Here is a 24,919-nt window from a genome sequence, read left to right as displayed (position 1 = left end):
AATGGCACTGTGCTAACCACTCTCCCTGACTGGGGTATTTTGTTAAGCGCTTATTGTAGAGAAGCAGCGTGGCTCAAGCACGGGCTTGGGAGGCGGAGGTCATGGGTTCGAATCCCACCTCCCCCACATATCTGCTGTGTGACCCTGGGCAACTTCACTTCTCTGTGCCTCAGTTCCCTCATCTGTAAAATGGGGATTAAGACGGTGGGCCCCACATGGGACAACCTGATCACCTTGTATCCCCCCCAGCGCTTAGAACAGGGTTTTGCACATAGTAAGCGCTTAACAAATACCAACATTATTATTATGTTATATAGAGAAGCAGCGTGGCTCAGTGGAAAAGAGCCCGGGCTTTGGAGTCAGAGGTCATGGGTTCAAATCCCGGCTCTGCCAGTTCATCATCATCACCATCAATCGCATTTATTGAGCGCTTACTGTGTGCACAGCACCGTACTAAGCGCTTGGGAAGTACAATTTGTCAGCTGTGTGACTTTGGGCAAGTCACTTCACTTCTCTGGGCCTCAGCTACCTCACCTGTAAAATGGGGATTAAGACTGGGAGCCCAGCGCGGGACAACCTGATCACCTTGTAACCTCCTCAGCGCTTAGAACAGTGCTTTGCACATAGTAAGCGCTTTATAAATGCCATTATTATTATTATTATTGTGTGTCAGGCACTGTTCTACGCGCTGGGAGAGATACAAGATCATCATCCCTCTGTGCAGTGTCTCCAGGCCCCAGATTCATCATCATCATCATCAATTGTATTTATTGAGCGCTTACTATGTGCAGAGCACTGTACTTAGCGCTTGGGAAGTACAAATTGGCAACATATATTCATCTGTCCCTCCCAACGGGAGATTCCAACCCGTTTCCCGGAAAGGATCCCTCCTGAGGGGAATCCCGTTTCTTTGGCCAACAAGTTCCGTCGACGCCGAACAGGGATTATTCACCTAAATGTTGCAGCAGAGCTCTGCTGTGACTCTCAGGAGCTCCGTTCTTCAGCTTAATTGGGGTCGAATGCTTCTTCTCGGCCAGCGCTATCTTCTCCGCCGGCGTCTTCCGGGTATCTGGCTTCTTTTTCTTGGTGGCCCTCATCGGCTCGGCTAACATTCGCACTTCCCTGGGGAAGGCCGTAAGCACCTGGATGGCCCCGGTTCTGATCTTGGCTTCCAGTCCCTCCTCGGTACCGAACTCGTCCGTCTGGGAAATTTTATAGAGAGGTAGCACGTGGAGCTGCTCGTCTTTGGGAACTGCACCCACCGAACGGTTATCTTCCTTTGTTAAAGTACAAACCTGAAAAGCCAGAGAAAGAATCAGCCATTTTAACGACCCATTTTAGGTGACGGAGCCCCCCAGCAGGAATATAGCCTTTATTTTTTCCACCCTGCGGGCATTTTATTTTATTTTATTCTATTTTGTTAGTAGGTTTGGTTTTGTCTCCCCCTTTTAGACTGTGAGCCCACTGTTGGGTAGGGACTGTCTCTACATGTTGCCAATTTGTTCTTCCCAAGCGCTTAGTACGGTGCTCTGCACACATTAAGCGCTCAATAAATACGATTGATGATTTCACTCAGATTGAAACAGGCTTTACCTGTTCCAGGGGCCTGGGAGGGACCTGGGTTTTAATCCTGGCTCCTATACTCATTTGCTGTGTGACCCTGGGCAAATCACTTAACTTCTCTGTGCCTCAGTTACCTATCTGCCAAATGGATACAGCTGAGTGAATGAACGAATGCTACAAATGTAGAAAACCTGGCGGCAAGTCATCGTTTATATTTAAATATGGCTCAAATTGCAAACTGATTGCTGATGTTTTTCTTCGGCTACATGGGCATGTTTTTATTTATTTTACTTGTACTTATCTATTGTATTTATTTTATCATCATCATCAATTGTATTTATTGAGTGCTTACTGTGTGCAGAGCACTGTACTAAGCGCTTGGGAAGTACAAGTTGGCAACATATAGAGACGGTCCCTACCCAACAGTGGGCTCATTTTATTTTGTTAATATGCTTGGTTTTGTTCTCTGTCTCCCCCTTCTAGACACTCAATAAATACGACTGAATGAATGAATATTAAGACTGTGAGCCCTTCGCGGGACCTGGACTGTGTCCAACGTGATTAACTTGTACCTACCCCAGCGCTTAGTACAGTGCCTGGCACTTTGTAAACGCTTAACAAATCCCATAAAAAGACAGAAGACTGAGAGATGTTGCAGAGATGCTTGAAGTTGCTACCAGGGAGAATTTGGCAGAATTTGGAATGGACAATGGGAGATTTGGATGACTCTTTTTGTACTGTTTTAGGAAAGCACCTAGTAAAAACCACATTTCAAAACTACCGAGTTAAGACAGCACGCAAATACCAACTGAAAAGCAACACTTGGAGTTTGTGGTCACTCTGAATGTTAATTCCTAATGTCCCATTTCCAGATCTTTTAGACTGTGAGCCCACTGTTGGGTAGGGACTGTCTCTATATGTTGCCAACCTGTACTTCCCAAGCGCTTAGTACAGTGCTCTGCACACAGTAAGCGCTCAATAAATACGACTGATTGATTGATTGATTGATAGGGGAGCGCTGGATTATTTGGCTGGTTCAAGAATAGTTTCTTAGTGGGGAATCTGCTTACGCTGAATAGACACCTTTTTCCTAGAATAATAACGGTATGCGTTAAGTGCTTACTATGCGCTGAGCACTGTTCTACGCTCTGGAATGTGGAGATTGTGTTCGGGCAGAACTCGCATTTAAGGAAAACTCCCAGGGCGTTACTCATCATGTCGGATGAACAATCCCTAATTTCCCAACGAAGTTCTATCCAAAATGCACGGCCAAAACACAAGCTATGACTGTGAGCCCACTATTGGGTAGGGACCGTCTCTATATGTTGCCAACTTGGACTTCCCAAGCACTTAGTACAGTGCTCTGCACACAGTAAGCGCTCAATAAATACGATTGATGATGAAGCTATGGCCAACAGACTGAACATGGAGTTGTCCTCAGTACATTTGCAGTAAACTCAAAGGGCCTATTGCAACGGTGAAAATGTATTTTATTCCTTCCTTCCTCTCCCCCTCGTCCCCCTCTCCATCCCCCCCATCTCACCTCCTTCCCTTCCCCACAGCACCTGTATATATGTATATATGTTTGTACATATTTATTACTCTATTTATTTATTTATCTTACATGTACATATCTATTCTATTTATTTTATTTTGCTAGCATGTTTGGTTTTGTTCTCTGTCTCCCCCTTCTAGACTGTGAGCCCGCTGTTGGGTAGGGACTGTCTCTACGTGTTGCCGACTTGTACTTCCCAAGCGCTTAGTACAGTGCTCTGCACACAGTAAGCGCTCAATAAATATGATTAATTGATTGATTGTACTTCCCAAGCGCTTAGTACAGTGCTCTGCACACAGTAAGCGCTCAATAAATATGATTAATTGATTGATTGTACTTCCCAAGCGCTTAGTACAGTGCTCTGCACACAGTAAGCGCTGAATAAATACGATTGATTATTAAAAATCTTAGGGAATTTATTGCTGAGACTCCTCATGGCTTTATTCCATTATTCCAGCACTGAAGTACTGTGCCCGGCACACAGTAAGCGCTTAACAAATACCATAGTTATTATTATATAACTCTGAAAAAAAAACCCACTTCCCCAAACTCCCTTTTTCATGATGATAATGGTATCCGTTAAGTGCTTTACTATATGCCAAGCCCTGTGCTAAATGTCGGGGTAGAGAGAAGATCATCAGGTTCCAAGCAGACCACTAGAACCAAAGGCAGTTTAACTCGTTCATTTATTCACTCAGTCATATTTATTGGGCTCTTACTGTGTGCACAGCACTGTACTAAGCGCTTGGAAAGTACAATTCGGCAACAGATAGAGCCGGTCCCTACCCCACAACGGGCTCACAGGCTAGAAGGGGGAGACAGTCTTACTCACGGCTCTTGATTAAGATCAAATGTCGGAATGAAGGCTCACTAATTTCTCTTGATGAGACTCCATCGACACCGCAAACCAATCATAAATCCTAAATGCTTAACAGAGTGTTCTGAACACGGTAAGCCCTCAACAAATAGCCATCGATTGATAAATACCATATAAATAGACTGACTGTAAGGAGATAAGTTGCTATAGTGAAGCGGCGTGGCTCAGTGGAAAGAGCCCGGGCTTGGGAGTCGGGTCGTGGGTTCTAATCCCGGCTCCGCCACTTATCAGCTGTGTGACCTGGGGTGAGTCGCTTCATTATCGTCATCATCAATCGTATTTATTGAGCGCTTACTATGTGCAGAGCACTGTACTAAGCGCTTGGGAAGTACAAATTGGCAACATATAGAGACAGTCCCTACCCAACAGTGGGCTCACAGTCTAAAAGGGGGACACAGTCACTTCTCTGTGCCTCAGTTCCCTCATCCTGTAAAATGGGGATTAAGACTGTGAGCCCCACGTGGGACAACCTGATCACCTTGTATCCCCCCAGCGCTTAGAACAGTGCTTTGCACATAGTAAGCGCTTAACAAATCCCATCATCACCATTATTATTATTACATGGGACAACCTGAGTACCCTGTATCTATCCCAGCACTTAGAACGGTGCCTGGCACATAGTAAGCACTTAATAAATACCATCATCATCATCATCATCATTATTATTCTTATAGTGACCGTGGGCAATAAACATAATAATAATAACGGCATTTACTAAGCACTTACTATGTACCAGGCACTGTACTAAGTGCTGGGGTAGATACCAGCTAATCATTTTGGACTCGGTCCCTGTCCCACGGTCTCAATCCCCATTTTACAGATGAGGTAACTGAGGCCCAGCGAGGTGAAGTGACTTGCCCAAAGTCACCCAGCAGACAAGTGGAGGAGGCAGGATTAGAACCCATCACCTTCTGACTCTCAGGCCAGTGCTCTATCCACTAGGCTATGCTGCTTCTCTAAACATGATTTATAAAGGGGACATTTCACCACTCGCTGCACTGAAAAGCGTTTTTTTCATATAATCAATCAACAGCTTTGTGCTATGAGCTTGGGAGAGTCCAACAGAGTTGGTAGACCGCAAAGAGATTCTATGCTAGAGTGGGAGATAGACACTATATATTCATAAATATATATTTGTAAATATGTTATATTTATTTAATATAAATAAATTACCATTAAGTACATAACTGCTGGGGGCCTGTGGGTGTGAGCCCACTGTCTTTTAGACTGTGAGCCCACTGTTGGGTAGGGACTGTCTCTATATGTTGCCAACTTGCACTTCCCAAGGGCTTAGTACAGTGCTCTGCACACAGTAAGCGCTCAATAAATACGACTGATTGATTGATTGGTGAATATCAAGTGCCCGAAGAAGCTGGCTTAGTGAAAAGAGCCCGGGCTTGGGAGTCAGTGGTCGTGGGTTCTCATCATTCATTCAGTCGTATTTATTGAGCGCTTACTGTGTGCAGAGCACTGTACTAAGCGCTTGGGAAGTACAAGTTGGCAACATAGAGAGACGGTCCCTACCCAACAGCGGGCTCACAGTCTAGAAGAACAGTCTAGGGCTCACAGTTCTCATCCCGCTTCCGCCATTTGTCAGCTGTTGTGACTTTGGGCAAGTCACTTCACTTCTCTGGGCCTCAGTTCCCTCACCTGGAAAATGGGGATGAAGACTGTGAGCCCCCGTGTGGGACAACCTGATCACCTTGTATCCTCCCCAGTGCTTAGAACAGTGCTTGGCACATAGGGAGTGCTTAACAAATGCCACCATTATTATTATTATTATTAAAGGGTAATAATAACGATGGTATTTGTTAAGCGCTTACTATGCGCCAAGCACTGCACTAAGTGCTGGGGTAGATACAAAGGTACAGATTCATTCATTCAATCGCAGTTATTGAGCACTTACTGTGTACAGGGCACTGTACTAAGCACTTGGGAAGTACAAGTCAACAACATATAGAGACGGTCCCTACTCAACAATGGGTTCACAGTCTAGAAACATTCATTCATTCATTCAATCGTATTTATTGAGCGCTTACTGTGTGCAGAGCACTGTACTAAGTGCTTGGGAAGTACAATTTGGCAACATCTAGAGACGGTCCCTACCCAACCGTGGGCTCACAGTCTAGAAGGGGGAGACAGAGAACAAAACCAAACATATTAACAAAATAAAATAAATAGAATAGATATGTACAAGTAAAATAAATAGAGTAATAAATATGTACAAACATATACATATATACAGGTGCTGTGGGGAAGGGAAGGAGGTAAGGGGGGATGGAGAGGGGTACGAGGAAGGAGGGGGCTGAGTGTGGGAAGGCCTCCTGGTGGAGGTGAGCTCTCAGTAGGGCCTTGAAGGGAGGAAGAGAGCTAGCTTGGCGGATCATCATCATCCTCATCAATCGTATTTATTGAGCGCTTACTGTGTGCAGAGCACTGTACTAAGCACGTGGGAAGTCCAAGTTGGCAACACATAAAGACGGTCCCTACCCAACAGTGGGCTCACAGTCTAAAAGGGGGAGGCAGAGAACAAAACCAAACAGTCCAAGTGGAAAGGCAGCAAAGAAGGGAAAGGGAGTAGGGGAAAAGAAGGCTTAATTGGGGGAAGTCTTTTGGAGGAAATGTGATTTTAATAACGGTCTGAAGGCGGGGAGAATGGTGTCTGTGGTCCACGGAGGGGAAGGGAAGACACGGGCAAGGCGTCGGCGACGGGACAGACGTGATACAGGTACAGAAAGTCGGCGTCAGAGGAATGAAGTGCGCGGACTAGGCTGGAGGAGGAAATCAGTGAGGTAATGAGGGAGCGCGAGAGCCGACTGAGTGCATTAAAGCCGGTGGACTGGAGTTTCTGTTTGGCGCAGAGGAGGATGGGCAACCACTGGAGGAGATACTTGAGGAGCGCGGTTGATTAAGTAAACAAAATACTTCAAAGTCTACTGATGAAGCGATGGAATGATGCGGTTTTACGGTTGGATCTGACAATCCAACAATACCACGAATCAGACTTGGGAGACGTTTCTGACTTAATGAAAACCTGCTACTGATTACAAAGTGGCTTTAGAACAACAGATGGGGTCCTCAGGAGCAGGCCCGAAAAAGGCAGCCACATTGAGACCTCACAAAAGTTGTCGGTAGCGTCATCTTTGAATCACGGGGCAGAAGTAGTAATGGTGTGAATAAAGTGCCTACAGTGCGTAACAAAGGCTACTAAGCGCTTCGCAATGTATAACGGCGGCAAAACACACATTCCCTTCCCACAAGGAGCTTACGATATAATGGGGAGAGACAGATATAAAAATTATTTACACATAATGGGAGAATAAGGAGAGCATGGATCAGATAGGTAAGAATATGCCAAGATGAAATAACACAGTAAATAACAAAGGGTACTAAGAGCTTCGCAACGTATAACGGCGGCAAAACACACGTTTCCTTCCCACAAGGAGCTTACGATATAATGGGGAGAGACAGATTAAAAATTATTTACATATAATGAGAGAATAAGGAGAGCATGGATCAGATAGGTAAGAATATGCCAAGATGAAATAACACAGTAAATAACACAGGGTACTAAGAGCTTCGCGACGTGTAACGGCAGCAAAAAAACACGTTCTCTTCCCACAAGGAGCTTACGATATAATGGGGAGAGACAGATTTAAAAAGTATTTACACATAATGAGAGAATAAGGAGAGCGTGGATCAGATAGGTAAGAATATGCCAAGATGAAATAACACAGTAAATAACAAAGGGTACTAAGAGCTTCGCGACGTATATAACGGCGGCAAAACACACGTTCCCTTCCCACAAGGAGCTTGAGATATAATGGGGAGAGACAGATACAAAAATTATTTACACATAATGGGAGAATAAGGAGAGCATGGATCAGATAGATAAGAATATGCCAAGATGAAATAACACAGTAAATAACAAAGGGTACTAAGAGCTTCGCAACATATAACGGTGGCAAAACACACGTTCCCTTCCCACAGGGAGCTTACGATATAATGGGGAGAGACAGATATAAAAATTATTTACACATAACGGGAGAATAAGGAGAGCACGGATCAGATAGGTAAGAATATGCCAAGATGAAATAACACAGTAAATAACAAAGGGTACTAAGAGCTTCGCAACGTACAACGGCAGCAAAACACACGCTCCCTTCCCACAAGGAGCTTGCGATATAATGGGGAGAGACAGATATAAAAATTATTTACACATAATGGGAGAATAAGGAGAGCGTGGATCAGATAGGTAAGAATATGCCAAGATGAAATAACACAGTAAATAACAAAGGGTACTAAGAGCTTCGCGACGTATATAACGGCGGAAAAACACACGTTCCCTTCCCACAAGGAGCTTGCGATATAATGGGGAGAGACAGATATAAAAATTATTTACACATAACGGGAGAATAAGGAAAGCGTGGATCAGATATGTAAGAATATGCCAAGATGAAATAACACAGTAAATAACAAAGGGTACTAAGAGCTTCGCAACGTATAACGGTGGCAAAACACGTTTCCTTCCCACAGGGAGCTTACGATATAATGGGGAGAGACAGATATAAAAAATTATTTACACATAACGGGAAAATAAGGACAGCATGGATCAGATAGGTAAGAATACACCAAGATGAAATAACACAGTAAATAACTGAATAATCATATATAATAATGATGATGGCAATTATTAAGCGCTTACTATGTGCAATGCACGGTTCTAAGCTCTGGGGAGGCTACACGGTGATCAGGTTGTCCCATGGGGGGCTCACAGTCAATCCCCACTTTACAGATGAGGGAACTGAGGCCCAGAGAAGTGAAGTGACTTGCCCAAAGTCACAAAGCTGATGACTGATGGAGCCAGGACTTGAACCCATGACCATATGCCGTCACTTAACTTCTCTGTACCTCAGTTACCGCATCTGTAAAACGGGGATTAAAACTGTGAGCCCCCCCGTGGGACAATCTGATCATCTTGTAACCTCCCCAGCACTTAGAACAGTGCTTTGCACATAGTAAGCACTTAACAAATACCATCATTATTCTATGGTATGCATAGGTACTGAGGTGGGGAGAAAACCATAAATCCTAAGGGATGGCTGTTTAGCTGATATCAATCAATCAATCGTATTTATTGAGCGCTTACTGTGTGCAGAGCACTGTACTAAGCGCTTGGGAAGTACAAGTTGGCAACACATAGAGACAGTCCCTACCCAACAGTGGGCTCACAGTCTAAAAGAGAAGCAGCGTGGCTCAGTGGGAAAGAGCCCGGGCTTTGGAGTCAGAGGTCATGTGTTCAAATCCCGGCTCCACCACTTATCAGCTGTGTGACTTTGGGAAAGTTACTTAACTTCTCTGGGCCTCAGTTCCCTCATCTGTAAAATGGGGATGAAGACTGTGAGCCCCTCGTGGGACAACTTGATTACCTTGTATCCCCTCAGCTCTAAGAATAGTGCTTTGCACATAGTAAGCGCTTAATAAATGCCATCATCATTATTATTATTATTATTAAAAGGAGGAGACAGAGAACAAAACCAAACATACTAACAAAATACAAAAATAGAATAGATATGTACAAGGACAATAAATAAATAGAGTAATATAATAAATAAATAAAGTAATAATGACTTGGGGTGTTGGGAATTAAATCAGGGAAAGCATCCTGGAAGAAGAGGGCTTTTCACAGAACTTTGAGCATGGGGAGGCAAAAAAAAAAAAAAATTCTCCCGTGACTTGCCCAAGGTCACACAGCAGACAAGTGGCAGAGCCGGGATCAGAACCCAGGTCCTCTGACTGCCGGGCCCGTGCTCTTTTCCACTAGATCTCGCTGCTTCTCATTGACATGCTCCACATGTTTTGTTTTGTTGTCTGCCTCCCCCTTCTAGCCTCCGTTGTTGGGTAGGGACCGTCTCTATATGTTGCCGACTTGTCATCATCATCATCATCATCAATCGTATTTATTGAGTGCTTACTATGTGCAGAGCACTGTACTAAGCGCTTGGGAAGTACAAGTTGGCAACATATAGAGACGGTCCCTACCCAACAGTGGGCTCACAGTCTAAAAGGGGGAGACAGAGAACAAAACCAAACATACTAACAAAATAGAATAGATACGTACAAGTAAAATAAATAAATAAATAAATAAATAGAGTAATAAATATGTACAAACATATATACATATATACAGGTGCTGTGGGGAAGGGAAGGGGGTAAGATAGAGGGGATGGAGAGGGGGACGAAGGGGAGAGGAAGGAAGGGGCTTGTCCTTCCCAAGCGCTCAGTACAGTGCTCTGCACACAGTAAGCACTCAGTAAGTACGACTGAAGGAATGAATTTAGGGAAGTGCAATATAATAGAGTTGGTAGACATGAGCCTTATAGACTGTGAGCCCACTGTTGGGTAGAGACTGTCTCTATATGTTGACAACTTGTACTTCCCAAGTGCTTAGTACAGTGCTCTGCACACAGTAAGCGCTCAATACGATTGATTGACTGATTGATTGATTGATGAGCCCTGCCCTCAGGGAGTTTACAATCTGGCTGAGTGACAACACCATCCTGCTGGCAATGCTGTTTCAGAGTAACAACAGCTGTTGTGGCCAAGGTGGGGGCGGAGGGAAAGGAGTGCAGATAAAAGGAGATAAAAAGAGGGGTGGGAAGAGAGGGGCAGTATAATAGACCCGCCCACCCGCCCAGGCACTGACAGAGATTAGACACCTTTCATCCTTCCCTCCCCTTAGAGATGCACCAAGGTGAAGCGCTTAGTACAGTGCTCTGCACACAGTAAGCACTCAATAAATACGACTGATTGTTGGCTCCGGGTTGCTGGCTCTGGTATCTATTAAAGGAATTGGATGGATGAGTAATCATACCGACTTTGACTGTGAGCCCACTGTTGGGTAGGGACCGTCTCTTTATGTTGCCAACTTGGACTTCCCAAGCGCTTAGTCCAGTGCTCTGCCCACAGTAAGCGCTCAATAAATACAATTGAATGAATGAATGAATCAATCAAAAGTGACTTGCCCAAGGATACGCAGCAGACAGGAGGTGGAGCGGGGATTCGAACCCAGGACCTTCTGAGTTCCAGGCCTGCGCTGTAATCGCTGGGCCACGCCGATTTCCTTCTAACAATCCGTGGTCTGTTCCCTTCTAATAATAATAATAATAATAATGGCATTTATTAAGCGCTTACTATGTGCAAAGCACTGTTCTAAGCGCTGCGGAGGTTACAAGGTGATCAGGTTGTCCCACGTGGGGCTCACAGTCTTAATCCCCATTTTACAGCTGAGGTAACTGAGGCACAGAGAAGTTATGCGACTTGCCCAAAGTCACACAGCTGACAATTGGTGGAGCTGGGATTCGAACCCATGACCTCTGACTCCAAAGCCCATGCTCTTTCCACTGAGCCACGCTGTTAAGTTCTAATACCCTGCAGTGTTTGCGAGTTTGCAGCGATTGCCATTTCGCCTCTGAATATTGTGTAGATGTGGTTCATTATCATCAATCGTATTTATTGAGCGCTTACTATATGCAGAGCACTGTACTAAGTGCTTGGGAAGTACAAATTGGCAACATATAGAGACAGTCCCTACCCAACAGTGGGCTCACAGTCTAAAAGACTGTGGTTCTCTTCTGCAGGTATTATCTTCCTCTCCATCCCCCCCGTCTTACCTCCTTCCCTTCCCCACAGCACCTGTATATATGTATATATGTTTGTACATATTTATTACTCTATTTATTTATTTTACTTGTATATATCTATTCTATTTATTTTATTTTGTTAATATGCTTGGTTTTGTTCTCTGTCTCCCCCTTCTAGACTGTGACCCCACTGTTGGGTAGGGACTGTCTCTAGATGTTGCCAAATTGGACTTCCCAAGCGCTCAGTACAGGGCTCGGCACACAGTAAGCGCTCAATAAATACGATTGATTGATTGATTGATTGATTGATGCCCAAGTGGGCAGCAGAGATCAGAGATCTGGGCTCCTTCCTTGACAAGCAGCATGGCCCAACGGATAGAGCACAGGCCTGAGGGGCGGAAGGACCCGAGTTAAAAATCGCGACATCGCCGCTGGCCTGCCGTGTGACCTTGGGCAAGTCACTTCACTTCTCTGGCTCAGTGGAAAGAGCCCGGGCTTGGGAGTCAGAGGTCATGGGTTCAAATCCCGGCCCCGCCAAATGCCAGCTGTGTGACTTTGGGCAAGTCACTTAACTTCTCTGTGCCTCAGTTACCTCATCTGGAAAATGAGGATTAAGGGTGTGAGCCCCCCGTGGGACAACCTGATCACCTTGTAACCTCTCCAGCGCTTAGAATAGTGCTCTGCACATAGTAAGCACTTAATAAAAGCTTATTATTATTATTATTCTCTGGGCCTCAGTTCCCTCATCTGTGAAATGGGGATTGAGACTGTGAGTCGAGTGTGGGACAAGGACTGTGTCCAGCCTGATTAGCTTGTATCTACGCCAGGGCTTAGAACAGTGCTTGACACATAGTAAGCGCTTAACAAATACCATCATCACCGTTCACTCGTGTTTACTGAGCACTTACGGTGTGCAAAGCACTGTACTAAATGCTTGGGAGAGTAAATCTAATGATAAACGGACACCTTTCCAGCTCACAAGAAGCTTACAGTCATCATCATCATCATCTTCTAGACTGTGAGCCCACTTTTGGGTAGGGACCATTTCTATATGTTGCCAACCTGTACTTCCCAAGTGCTTAGTACAGTGCTCTGCACACAGTAAGCGCTCAATAAATATGATTGAATGAATGAGAGAATCATCACCCCTCCAGCTGAGTTCAGAGTGGAAAGCCTTCCCTACCTGCCCCGTGCCATTTTTTTTTTAATGGTATTTATTAAGTGCTTACTATGTGCAAAGCACTGATCTAAGCGCTGGGGAGATTATGAGGTGTTCAGGTTGTCCCTTGGGGGGCTCACAGTCTTAATCCCCCTTTTACAGATGAGGGAACTGAGGCCCAGAGAAGTCAAGTGACTTGCCCAGAGTCACACAGCTGACAAGTGGCGGAGCCGGGACTTGAACCCATAACCTCTGACTCCAAAGCCCGGGCTCTTTCCACTGAGCCACGCTGCTTGGGTAGGTGATGGTGCATCTGCGTAGGGTGGTGAACTATCTGCCCTGGCTTTTGGGTACACGGTGGCATCCGGTCTGCCAATGGCACTTTCATTCATTCATTCATTCATTCATTCAATCGTATTTATTGAGCGCTTACTGCGTGCGGAGCACTGGACTAAGCACTTGGGAAGTACAAGTTGGCAACATACAGAGACGGTCCCTACCCAACAGCGGGCTCACAGTCTAGAAGGGAGAGACAGACAACAAAGCAAAACATATTAACAAAATAAAATAAATAGAATAAATATGTACAAATAAAACAGAGTAATAAATACATGAAAATATGGAACGCTTCACGGGCACTTGGATAGGTAGCGATGTAGTGTCCTGAACAATGGCAGAAACTTGTGTTGTGCTTGTTAGGCGGGCGGTCTCCCCACCACACAGCTCCCACACACTTTTTTAATGGTATTTGTTTCAGGCTTCGGGCTTAGCGCTTAGTACAGTACAGTGGGGAAGCAGCGTGGCTCAGTGGAAAGAGCCCGGGCTTTGGAGTCAGAGGCCATGGGTTCAAATCCCGGCTCCGCCACTTGTCAGCTGGGTGACTCTGGGCAAGTCACTTCACTTCTCTGGGCCTCAGTTCCCTCATCTGTAAAATGGGGGTGAAGACGGTGAGCCCCTCGTGGGACAACCTGATTACCTCAGCGGTTAGAACAGTGCTTTGCACATAGTGAGCACTTAACAAATACCAACATTATTATTACCGGGCACATAGTAAGTGATTAACAAATATCAACATTATTATTACCGGGCACATAGTAAGCGCTTAACAAATAACATAATCTTCTAGACTGTGAGCCCACTGTCGGGTAGGGACCGTCTCTATATGTTGCCAACTTGTAATGATGGCATTTATTAAGCGCTTACTATGTGCAAAGCACTGTTCTAAGCGCTGGGGAGGTTACAAGTGATCAGGTTGTCCCACAGGGGGTTCACAGTCTTAATCCCCCTTTTACAGATGTGGTAACTGAGGCACAGAGAAGTTAAGTGACTTGCCCAAAGTCACAAAGCTGACAATCGGCGGAGTTGGGGTTTGAACCCATGACCTCTGACACCAAAGCCCGGGCTCTTTCCACTGAGCCATGCTGCTTCCCATACTCGTACTTCCCAAGCATTTAGTACAGTGCTCTGCACACAGTAAGCGCTCAATAAATACAACTGATTGATTGATTGATTCCTATGTGCCAGGCACTGTACTAAGTGCTGGCGTAGATACAGCACCCAAGTCTGAGACTTTTGGTGAAGGTTTTAAATGCTTCTCCAATTCTCCTCAGTGAGTCTCTAGATGTTGCCGACTTGTACTTCCCAAGCGTTTAGTACAGTGCTCTGCACACAGTATAAGTGCTCAATAAATACGACTGATTGATTGATTGATTGATTCCTATGTGCCAGGCACTGTACTAAGTGCTGACGTAGATACAGCACCCAAGTCTGAGACTTTTGGTGAAGGTTTTAAATGCTTCTCCAATTCTCCTCAGTGAGTCTCTAGATGTTGCCAACTTGCACTTCCCAAGCGCTTAGTCCAGTGCTCTGCACACAGTACAAGCGCTCAATAAATACGACTGATTGATTGATTGATTCCTATGTGCCAGGCGCTGTACTAAGTGCTGGCGTAGATACAGCACCCAAGTCTGAGACTTTAGGTGAACGTTTTAAATGCTTCTCCAATTCTCCTCAGTGAGTCTCTAGATGTTGCCAACTTGTACTTCCCAAGCGTTTAGTCCAGTGCTCTGCACACAGTATAAGTGCTCAATAAATACGACTGACTGATTGATTGATTGAGTCCCAGTTGGTGACACAGTAAGCGCTCAATAAATACGACTGATTGATTGATTGATTCCTATGTGCCAGGCACTGTACTAAGTGCGGGCGTAGATACAGCACCCAAGTCTGAGACTTTTGGTGAAGGTTTTAAATGCTTCTCCAATTCTCCTCAGTGAGTCTCTAGATGTTGCCGACTTGTACTTCCCAAGCGCTTAGTCTAGTGCTCTGCACACAGTACAAGCGCTCAATAAATACCACTGATTGATTGATTGATTCCTATGTGCCAGGCGCTGTACTAAGTGCTGGCGTAGATACAGCACCCAAGTCTGAGACTTTAGGTGAACGTTTTAAATGCTTCTCCAATTCTCCTCAGTGAGTCTCTAGATGTTGCCAACTTGTACTTCCCAAGCGTTTAGTCCAGTGCTCTGCACACAGTATAAGTGCTCAATAAATACGACTGATTGATTGATTGATTGAGTCCCAGTTGGTGACACAGTAAGTGCTCAATAAATACGACTGATTGATTGATTGATTCCTATGTGCCAGGCACTGTACTAAGTGCAGGCGTAGATACAGCACCAAAGTCTGAGACTTTTGGTGAAGGTTTTAAATGCTTCTCCAATTCTCCTCAGTGAGTCTCTAGATGTTGCCAACTTGTACTTCCCAAGCGCTCAGTCCAGTGCTCTGCACACAGTAAGCGCTCAATAAATACGATTGATTGATTGATTGATTGAGTCCCAGTTGGTGACTCACAGAAGAGCCAGATAATGAGCTAAGGCCACAGGGTGCAGGCACCTACTCAGAAGCTGGCCTGGGTTTAAGCATTTCCCTTCCATTGCCTTTTAAAACGTTTCCATTTACTTGAACGGAGTGATTATGGCCCGTTTCGTTTAAGCATAAATAATGGCCAGTTCCAGTCTGCTGACACAACGGGCCTTTTTTCCGATAGCACCTGACGACATCACTTGCAAAAGTACTGTACTTGAATATGCCTACAAAAACACTCTATTTTCAGACATCACTTTCCAAAGTACTGTACCTGCACATGTCTACAAAAACACTCTATTTTCAGACACCGCTTTCCAAAGTACCGCACTTGCATATGCCTACAAAAACACCCTGCTTCAAAATCTTCAGATTATTGGTCCAAATTTGCATTCCTATTTAATCCTGAAAGCTTTTTTTGACAGCTTGAAAAGAAGGAGGTAAAGGGAGGAAAGGAGAAAGGCGGCAGGGGGGGAGAGAAAGAGGAAGAACTATGCTCAATTTTAGGGAAACGACATTTCCAAGTTTATGTTTATGAATAAGATTATTGTTTCTGATGTAAGTATACCTGCAGATGACATTAAGCAGGGACTCATATATTAGTGGAGAAGCAGCATGGCTCAGTGGAAAGAGCCCGGGCTTTGGAGTCTGAGGTCATGGGTTCAAATCCCGGCTCCACCAATTGTCAGCTGTGTGACTCTGGGCAAGTCACTTCACTTCTCCGGGCCTCAGTTCTCTCATCTGTAAAATGGGGATGAAGCCTGTGAGCCCCCCGTGGGACAACCTGATTACCTTGTACACCCCCCCAGCGCTTAGAACAGTGCTTTGCACATAGTAAGTGCTTAATAAATACCATTATTATTATTATTATGGGTTTGTTATAATCGGGTTGTTAGAGAAGCAGTGTGGCTCACTGGAAAGGGCCCGGGCTTTGGAGTCTGTGGTCATGGGTTCAAATCCCGACTCCCTAGTTATCAGCTATGTGACTGTGGGCAAGTCGCTTAACTTCCCTTCCCCACAGCACCTGTATATATGTATATATGTTTGTACATATTTATTACTCTATTTATTTATCTTACTTGTACATATCTATTCTATTTCTTTTATTTTGTTAATATGTTTTGTTTTGTTCTCTGTCTCCCCCTTCTAGAATGTGAGCAAACTGTTGGGTAGGGACCGTCTCTATGTGTTGCCGACTTGTACTTCCCAAGTGCTTAGAACAGTGCTCTGCACACAGTAAGCGCTCAATAAATATGATTGATTAATTGATTAACTTATCTGTGCCTGTTACCTCATCTGTAAAATAGGGATGACGCCTGTGAGCCCCCCGTGGGACAACCTGATTACCTTGTACCCCCCCCCCCCCAGCACTTAGAACAGTGCTTTGCACATAGTAAGCGCTTAATAAATGCCATTATTCTTATTGTGAATAAAATCACAATGGTTATTTCAGTAATTATTAGTAAATAAAAATGATGGGAATCCAAAGGGGGGAAAATGTAGTAGTAATATGCCCAGAAGAGGGCTCCCAAACTATAGAAATAAGCCCTTGCAAGGATTAGTCAGAGCCAGGGATTGTTCAATGCAGAAGGATTTGAAAGGAGTCTATTTTAAGTAGGCCAGTCTGAGTGATCTGGAATGACAAACACGCGACCAAATTACAAGAGAGGAAAAGTATCCTTTTTTTTTTTTTTTTTTAACCGGATTTTGATTTCCATTTGGCATAAACTGAAAACTTCCATGAGGCAAATCTGGTAGGGGGGCGGTGGGGATAGTGGTGGTGGCATGCGTGTGTGTAGGGATGCCTTATGTTTTCAATTTTTTTAAATGGTATCTGTTAAGCGCTTCCAGAGGTCAAGCAGTCAATCACATTTATTGAGTGCTTACTGTGTGCAGAGCACTATACTAAGCCCTTGGGAGAGTACAGTATACAATATAGCAGATACATTCCCTGCCCACAAAGAGCTTACAGCCTAGAAGGGGAGACAGACGTTAATATAAATAAATAAACTACAGATATGTACATAAGAGCTGTGGGGCTGAGAGGGAGGATGAATTAAGGGAGCAAGTCAAGGTGATGCAGAAGGGAATGGGAGAAGAGGGAAAGAGAGCATAGTCAGGAAAGACCTCTTGGGGGAGATTCATTCATTCAATCGTATTTATTGAGCGCTTACTGTGTGCAGAGCACTGTACTAAGCGCTTAGCAAGGTACTAAGCTGTGTGCTTATGTGCTTAAGCAATGAACTAAGCAATGTACTAAGCACTAGATGTGCCTTCAATAAGGCTTTGAAGGTGGGGAAAGTGATTATCTGTCAGTTATGAGGAGGGAGGGCGTTGCAGACCAGAGGCAGGTCATGAGCCAGAGGTTGCGGTGAGATAGATGAGACTGAATCCTAACGCCCGGTGGGTAATTATAAATTATTTATTATATTATAAATCACTTGTTTATTCATACTAATGTCTTTCTCCCCCTTGGACTGTAAGCTCACAGTAGGCAGGGAGTGTATCTGCTCATTCTGTTGTGCTGTACTTTCCCAAGCACTTGGTACAGCGCTCTACACTCAATAAATACGATTGACTGGGTTAAACTGCAACAAAAAGTACAGGTATGAAATCCTTTGCCTAATGAAGACAACATGATGATTTAGTGCTGAACAAGGTTTCCAACCTGCTATGAGATTCACTCACGCTCTCCCTTCTCCACTCCCTTGAAGACAAGTCACTTAGCTTGTCCTTCTCCTCAACACGCTATCCGACCCTGGCTTCACAGACTCCGTCCTCTCCTGGTTCTCCTCTTATCTCTCCGGTCGTTCATTCTCAGTCTCTTTTGCAGGCTCCTCCTCCCCCTCCCATGCCCTTACTGTGGGGGTTCCCCAAGGTTCAGTGCTTGGTCCCCTTCTGTTCTCGATCTACACGCACTCCCTTGGTGACCTCATTCGCTCCCACAGCTTCAACTATCACCTCTACGCTGATGACACCCAGATCTACATCTCTGCCCCTGCTCTCTCCCCCTCCCTCCAGGCTCGCATCTCCTCCTGCCTTCAGGACATCTCCATCTGGATGCCTGCCCACCACCTAAAACTCAACATGTCCAAGACTGAACTCCTTGTCTTCCCTCCCAAACCCTGCCCTCTCCCTGACTTTCCCATCTCTGTTGACGGCACTACCATCCTTCCCGTCTCCCAAGCCCGCAACCTTGGTGTCATCCTCGACTCCGCTCTCTCGTTCACCCCTCACATCCAAACCGTCACCAAAACCTGCCGGTCTCAGCTCTGCAACATTGCCAAGATCCGCCCTTTCCTCTCCATCCCAACCGCTACCCTGCTCATTCAAGCTCTCATCCTATCCCGTCTGGACTACTGCATCAGCCTTCTCTCTGATCTCCCATCCTCGTGTCTCTCCCCACTTCAATCCATACTTCATGCTGCTACCCGGATTGTCTTTGTCCAGAAACGCTCTGGGCATGTTACTCCCCTCCCCAAAAATCTCCGGTGGCTACCAATCAATCTGCGCATCAGGCAGAAACTCCTCCCCCTGGGCTTCCAGGCTGTCCATCCCCTGGCCCCCTCCTACCTCACCTCCCTTCTCTCCTTCTCCAGCCCAGCCCGCGCCGTCCGCTCCTCTGCCGCTAATCTCCTCACCTTGCCTCGTTCTCGCCTGTCCCGCCATCGACCCCCGGCCCACGTCATCCCCCGGGCCTGGAATGCCCTCCCTCTGCCCATCTGCCAAGCTAGCTCTCTTCCTCCCTTCAAGGCCCTACTGAGAGCTCACCTCCTCCAGGAGGCCTTCCCAGACTGAGCCCCTTCCTTCCTCTCCCCCTCGTCCCCCTCTTCATCCCCCCATCTTACCTCCTTCCCTTCCCCACAGCACCTGTATATACGTATATATGTTTGTACTTATTTATTACTCTATTTATTTATTTATTTATCTTACTTGTCTATTCTATTTATTTTATTTTGTTAGTATGTTTGGTTTTGTTCTCTGTCTCCCCCTTTTAGACTGTGCGACCACTGTTGGGTAGGGACTGTCTCTATATGTTGCCAACTTGTACTTCCCAAGCGCTTAGTACAGTGCTCTGCACACAGTAAGCGCTCAATAAATACGATTGATTGATTGATTGATTAGCTTCTCTGGGCCTCAGTTATCTCCTGTGTAAAATGGGGATTTAGGAGTGTGAACCCCAACTGGGACAGAGCCTGTGTCCAACCTGATTAACTTGTATCTACCCCAGTACTTAGAACAGTGCTTGGCACATAGTAAGTGCTTCATTCATTCATTCATTCATTCACTTGTATTTATTGAGCGCTTACTGTGTGCCGACCCCTGTTCTAAGCGCTTGGGAAGAACAAGCGCTAGAGAAGTACAAGAGCTAGAGAAGCAGCGTGGCTCAGTGGAAAGAGCCTGGGCTTTGGAGTCAGAGGTCATGGGTTCAAATCCCAGGTCTGCCAATTGCCAGCTGTGTGACTTTGGGCAAGTCACTTCACTTCTCTGTGCCTCAGTTACCTCTTCTGTAAAATGGGGGATTAAGACTGTGAGCCCCCCGTGGGACAACCTGATCACCTTGTAACCTCCCCAGCGCTTTGAACAGTGCTTTGCATATAGTAAGCGCTTAATAAATGCTATCATTATTATTTACAATTCAGCAGTAGAGACAATCCCTACCCACAATGGGTTTACAGTCTAGAAAGGGGGAGACAGACATCAAAACATGTAAACAGGCATTAATATAAATAAATAGAATTATAGATATGTAATAATAATTATAATGGTGGTATTTGTTAAGCGCTTACTATGTGTAAAGCACTGTTCTAAGCGCTGGAGAGGATACAAGGTGATCAGGTTGTCCCATGTGGGGCTCACAGTCTTCATCCCCATTTTCCAGATGAGGGAACTGAGGCCCAGAGAAGTTAAGTGACTTGCCCAAAGTCACACCACTGACAACTGGCACAGTCCAGATTTGAACCCATGATGTCTGACTCCAAAGCCCGTGCTCTTTCCACAAGTACCATTATTATTATCCTCATCAGAAGGTAATAATAATAAGAAAGGTATTTGTTAAGTGCTTACTATGTGCAAGGCACTGTATTGTGAACAGTGAGTTTAGCATTAGAGGTGTAAAGTGTGTGGGCTGGGTTGTACTATCATGATCATCATCAATCGTATTTATTGAGCGCTTACTGTGTGCAGAGCACTGTACTAAGCGCTAAGTAGCCAAGTGAGGTAGAAGGGGACAAGGTAATTGAATGCTTTAAAGCACTGTTCTAAGCACTGGGGTATTCATTCATTCACTCAATCGTATTTATTGAGCGCTTACTGTGTGCAGCGCTTGGGAAGTACAAGTTGGCAACATACAGAGACGGTGCCTACCCAACAGCGGGCTCACAGTCTAGAAGGGGGAGACAGACAACAAAACAAAACATATTAACAAAATAAAATAAACAGAATAGTAAATATATACAAGTAAAATAGAGTAATAAATCTGTACAAACATATATAAAGGTGCTGTGGGAAGGGGAAGGAGGTAGGGCGGGGGATGCAGAGGGGGAGAGGAAGGAGGGGGCTCAGTGTGGGAAGGCCTCCTGGAGGAGGTGAGCTCTCAGTAGGGCTTTGAAGGGAGGAAGAGAGCTAGCTTGGCGGATGTGCGGAGGGAGGGCGTTCCATCATCATCATCAATCGTATTTATTGAGCGCTTACTGTGTGCAGAGCACTGTACTAAGCGCTTGGGAAGTACAAGTTGGCAACATATAGAGACAGTCCCTACCCAACAGTGGTCGCACAGTCTAAAAGGGGGAGACAGAGAACAAAACCAAACATACTAACAAAATAAAATAAATAGAATAGATATGTACAAGTAAAATAAATAAATAGAGTAATAAATATGTACAAACATATATACATATATACAGGTGCTGTGGGAAAGGGAAGGAGGTAAGATGGGGGGGATGGAGAGGGGGACGAGGGGGAGAGGAAGGAAGGGGCTCAGTGTGGGAAGGCCTCCTGGAGGAGGTGAGCGCTCAGTAGGGCCTTGAAGGGAGGAAGAGAGCTAGCTTGGCGGATGGGCAGAGGGAGCAGGGCATTCCAGGCCCGGGGGATGACGTGGGCCAGGGGTCGATGGCGGGACAGGTGGGAACGAGGTATGGTGAGGAGATTAGCGGCGGAGGAGCGGAGGGTGCGGGCTGGGCTGGAGAAGGAGAGAAGGGAGGTGAGGCAGGAGGGGGCCAGGGGATGGACAGCCTTGAAGCCCAGGGTGAGGAGTTTTTGCCTGATGCATAGGTTGACAGGCAGCCACTGGAGATTTTTGAAGAGGGGAGTAACATGCCCAGAGCGCTTCTGCACAAAGATGATCCGGGCAGCAGCGTGAAGTATAGACTGAAGTGGGGAGAGACAGGAGGATGGGAGATCAGAGAGGAGGCTGATGCAGTAATCCAGTAGGGAGAGGATGAGACCAGTCGGGATAGGATGACAAGTTACACAGTCCCTTGCCCACAACGGGGTTCACAGTCTAAGTAGGAGGGCAAACGGGAATGGAATCCCTATTTTGCAGTTTAGGAAACAATTACAGGGAAGCTATGTGACTTGTCCAAGGTCACCCAGCAGGCAAGTGATGGAACCGGAATTAGAAACCAGGTTCTCTGGTTCCCATAAATGCTACTGAATTAATGAAAGATGTGGGTTGTTTGTGTGTATGTGTGTGTTTGTGGTGTCTGACACAGTAACCCCCCACGTTATAGGACAACTGGGTTTGCTCTGACCTGTTCATCATTACATTTCCTTTGGAGGGAAAACATTTAGAAGGACATTCCCAGGCCGGTGCTTTACGCATTAGGCCAAACTGCTTGCCCAGGACACGTGTAGGCTAATTCTGTTGTACTGTACTCTCCCAAGAGCTTACTACAGTGCTCGGTACTTAGTAGGAGCTCAACACATACGATTGTAGGCACATGCGTGTTTGCGTATGTGTGTGTGTAAGAGACGGGCCACTTCACACTTTCAGTTGTGTGCCGTAGGTTGTTTCTCTTTGTCGAGCTAGTTCAAATGACATTTCGACCAGGTTTCACTGGATATCTTCAGTATGGCTCACTACAGAGAAGGAGCGTGGCTCAGTGGAAAGAGTCCGGGCTTTGGAGTCAGAAGCTCCTGGGTTCAAATCCCGGCTCCGCCAACTGTCAGCTGTGTGACTTTGGGCAAGTCACTTCACTTCTCTGGGCCTCAGTTCCCTCATCTGTCAAATGGGGATGAAGACTGTGAGCCCCCCATGGGACAACCTGATCACCTTGTGACCTCCCCAGCGCTTAGAACAGTGCTTTGCACATAGTAAGTGCTTAATAAATGCCATTATTATTATTATTATTATTATTATTATTATTGTCTACAGAGTTTCATTTCCTGGAAAGCAAACGAAAGAACAAATCAGTCAGTGAGCACAGTGCTTTGCACATAGTAAGTGCTTAATAAATGCCATTATTATTATTATTATTCAATCGATTGTACTTTCGCAGTGCTTACTTTGCGCAGAGCACTATAGTAAGCCCTTGGGAGAGCACAGCAGAGTTACTATATAATCCCTCTCCTCAAGGACTTTACAATCTTCCTGAGGGAAACATTTGCCAAAGTGAAGCAGCCTCCGTGGCCTACTGGGTAGAGCAGGGGCCTGGGAATCAAAAGGACCTGGGTTCTAATCCTGACACCGCCACTTGTCTGCCGTGTGACCTTGAGCAAGTCACTCCTCTGGACCTCAGTCACCTCGTCTGTAAAATGGGGATTAAGACTGTGAGCCTGGGAAACAACATGGACAGCTGAGAAAGTACAGGGGCTTTGGAATCAGAGGACCTTATTATTAAGAGGACCTTATTATTGAGGAGGACCCCCCTCCTCAAAAATCTCCAGTGGCTACCAATCAATCTGCGCATCAGGCAGAAGCTCCCCTTCCTTCCTCTCCCCCTCGTCCCCCTCTCCATCCCCCCCATCTTTCCTCCTTCCCTTCCCCACAGCACCTGTATATATGGATATATGTTTGTACATATTTGTTACTCTATTTATTTATTTTGCTTGTACATATCTATTCTATTTATTTTATTTTGTTAGTATGTTTGGTTTTGTTCTCTGTCTCCCCCTTTTAGACTGTGAGCCCACTGTTGGGTAGGGACTGTCTTTATATGTTGCCAACTTGGACTTCCCAAACGCTTAGTACAGTGCTCTGCGCACAGTAAGCGCTCAATAAATACGACTGATGATGATGATGATGATGATGATGATGACTATTACCGTACTTCTTAAGCACTTTCTACGGGCCAAGCAATGTTCTAAGTGCTGGGGTAGAATCAAGTTAATCACGTTGGACACAGTCCCTGTCCCACATGAGGCTCGCAGTCTAAGTAGGAGGGAGTACGACTGAATGCCCATTTTACAGATGAGGGAACTGAGGCACAGGGAAGGGAAGTGACGTGCCCCAGATCACCCAGTAGATGCATGGCAAAGCTGGGATTAGAACCTGGGTTCTCCTGATTCCTAGGGCCCCTGCATCTCCTTAATACCCTAGACACCCTGGATTTACTAATGCTTGGGTTAGTGAATGCAGGGTTGGAGAAACCTATTTGTGCACAGAAGTTAAGTTTGACTGAAATCTCAGCTCTGCCACTTACCTCAATCAATCAATCAATTGTACTTATTGAGCGCCTACTGTGTGCAGAGCACTGTACTAAGCGCTTGGGAAGTACAAGTTGGCAACATAGAGAGACAGTCCCCACCCAACAGTGGGCTCACAGTCTAGAAGGGGGAGAGAGAGAACAAAACCAAACACACTAACAAAATAAAATAAATAGAATAGATACGTACAAGATAAATAAAAAAATAAATAGAGTAATAAATATGTACAAACATATATACAGGTGCTGTGGGGAAGGGAAAGAGGTAAGATGGGGGGATGGAGAAGGGGAGGAAGGGGAGAGGGTGTCTACCCTCTGTACTGCATTGTTCTCTCCCAAGCGCTTGACACAGTGTGGCTTAGTGGGCAGAGCAGGGGCCCGGGAGTGAGAGGACCCGGGTTTTAATCCCAGCTCCGCTACTCGTCTGCTGTGTACAGTGCTCTGCACACAGTAAGCGTTCAATAAATACGACTGAATGAACGAATGAATGAAATCCCTGCCAGAAGATGAAAGCGGAGCTAACCATGCATTCCCCTGCTCATAACAGTTCCATGCAACTACATAACAAAAGTAGAACAGGGCCAGCTCACTGCCAAACTGCCTGGATTTGCT

At 45.5% G+C, this 24,919-nt stretch overlaps 1 protein-coding gene across 1 annotated transcript in view; it reads right to left on the bottom strand.

The window, feature by feature from the left end:
• Positions 1-24,919, bottom strand: part of TET1 (tet methylcytosine dioxygenase 1) — a 222,720-nt gene that overhangs the window by 11,766 nt on the left and 186,035 nt on the right. The window contains exon 10 of the mRNA XM_038743394.1: positions 953-1,295. Within this exon, the coding sequence (XP_038599322.1) occupies positions 953-1,295 (343 nt within the window). The remainder of the gene's footprint in view (positions 1-952; positions 1,296-24,919) is intronic.

This window comes from Tachyglossus aculeatus, chromosome 3, assembly GCF_015852505.1.
Source record: "Tachyglossus aculeatus isolate mTacAcu1 chromosome 3, mTacAcu1.pri, whole genome shotgun sequence".
Classification (NCBI taxonomy): domain Eukaryota; kingdom Metazoa; phylum Chordata; class Mammalia; order Monotremata; family Tachyglossidae; genus Tachyglossus; species Tachyglossus aculeatus.
The sequence above is the reverse complement of the archived record's forward strand: the minus strand, read 5'-3'. Positions and strand labels throughout refer to the sequence as shown.